Raw genomic sequence first — 1,621 nt, 5'->3', positions numbered from 1 at the left:
CCTCTAGAAAATAACCTCCCCCGGGCCCGACTGCGCCGAGAGCCGGGACGAGGGAGGGGGCCCATCGGCACAACTCCTCTGCACCAGCGTTAACTCCATCTCGAAACCATTCCACCGGTGCTGCGACAGCGCGGAATGAGTCTTTACCGGCAAGTCTCGTTTTTAAAGATTAGTCTCCTCCAGGGTGCAGTCCGCCCCGTCCAGCCGAAGGCGGCGCGGGGCTCGCTCACTGCTGCGGCAGAGTCAGCCGGCCCTTCCCGTCCTGCGCGGTGTTGTAGGACTCACAGTTTTGGCACTTCATGCCGAGGAGATGGAACGGCACCGTAGAGCGGGCGCTGCAGTCGTTGCACAGGATCTAGGCGTGGAGAGGAGAAAGAGAGGCTTTAGTGCCAGCAGACGCTCAGCTGCTCACAACAACTGCAGGACCGGTTCTGGGGATGAAGCGTGCAGGGGGTGGGTGTTTTTGCTGAGCACTGATGTAAGTGTGACGTCTCTTCCGCTCCGGGACGGGTTCCTAGTGCCCTCTGCTGCCAGCAACGGAGGCACGGAGCAGCCAGGAGCGGAGATACCGGCGCTGCCTCTCTTACCTCCACCATCATGTTCTGGTACTCGGTGGGCATGGGGGTCTGCGCTACCTCGTCGTCCAGCTGCCGCCAGTACCCCGTCATGTCTAAAGCGGAGTGCATGCAGAGCGGACAGCGGTAACCTCTGGCAGGAAGGAAACCACAGCATCTACATCAGGAGACGAAACATCTCCACCCAGCAGGGCGAGCTTTCTATCAAACCCACCAAGGAGAAGGGCCGCGACTCGGAGATGGTCAGAGCTACTTACTCCTTGAGCATGTCCTCGTAACACGTTCTGGGGAGGAAACAGAGAGAAGCTCAGTGAGAACGCGGTTACCACCTGGTAAGACATCCAACACAAGGCAGAAGCAGAAAGGAAGATGCAAGGGGAAGGGGGTAACTGGAAAATCCGCTTGAAACGTAAGCAGTAAGAGCCACAAGCTCAGCATGCCGAATTATCTGCAGTGCTTTACCTGTGCAGAAGGTGACCACACGGCAGAACGTGAGCTCCAACGCGAGACGTGTGAATATCCTGTTTCGAGTAACGAGGAAACGGGCTTAAACATGGTCACCAACACAGCCACACGCAAACCCAAAAGGTAAAAAGGTGAAGCTCACCTCCAGACATATCGGACAGTCCTGCCTGGAGACGTTTTCAATACACTTGGCAAAGGCAGGAGGAAGAAAAAGTTATTCTACCGCGTGAATATCTGCATTTTATTTTTTTTTTTAGTATTCCCATGGCTCATTGTTCTCATGGTGAAAAGTTTTCCTCTTGTGCCCAATTGCATCTCCCCAGGAGTAACTTGGGCCCATCACCTCTCCTCTTTTCCACAGGGCTCCTTGTACCACTTCTTTGTAGCCACCCTTTAAATACTGGAACAGGGCGATAAGGTCTTCCCTAAGCCACCTTTTCTCCAGGCTGCACGAACCCAGTTTTCTCTCAGAGAGGAGAGATTTGGACTAGATTGAAGGGACAAACTGTTGACGCTGAGGGTGGGGAGAGCCTGGCCCAGGTTGCCCCGAGAGGTGGGAGCAGCCCCATCCCTGGCACCAT

The 1,621-nt window shown here is 55.3% G+C and overlaps 1 protein-coding gene across 1 annotated transcript in view; it reads right to left on the bottom strand.

Annotated features, from left to right (window-relative positions):
* Nucleotides 1–226: 226 nt before the first annotated feature.
* Nucleotides 227–1,621, bottom strand: part of RCHY1 (ring finger and CHY zinc finger domain containing 1, E3 ubiquitin protein ligase) — a gene marked incomplete at its 5' end in the record, with an annotated part of 1,803 nt that continues 408 nt past the window's right edge. Inside the window, 5 exons of the mRNA XM_010145885.1 lie at nt 227–355; nt 588–708; nt 833–859; nt 1,038–1,096; nt 1,183–1,227. Of these exons, the coding sequence (XP_010144187.1) occupies nt 227–355; nt 588–708; nt 833–859; nt 1,038–1,096; nt 1,183–1,227 (381 nt within the window). The remainder of the gene's footprint in view (nt 356–587; nt 709–832; nt 860–1,037; nt 1,097–1,182; nt 1,228–1,621) is intronic.

Source organism: Buceros rhinoceros, unplaced genomic scaffold, assembly GCF_000710305.1.
Source record: "Buceros rhinoceros silvestris isolate BGI_N320 unplaced genomic scaffold, ASM71030v1 scaffold35130, whole genome shotgun sequence".
Classification (NCBI taxonomy): Eukaryota; Metazoa; Chordata; class Aves; order Bucerotiformes; family Bucerotidae; genus Buceros; species Buceros rhinoceros.
This window is presented reverse-complemented; position numbering and strand designations above follow the sequence as displayed.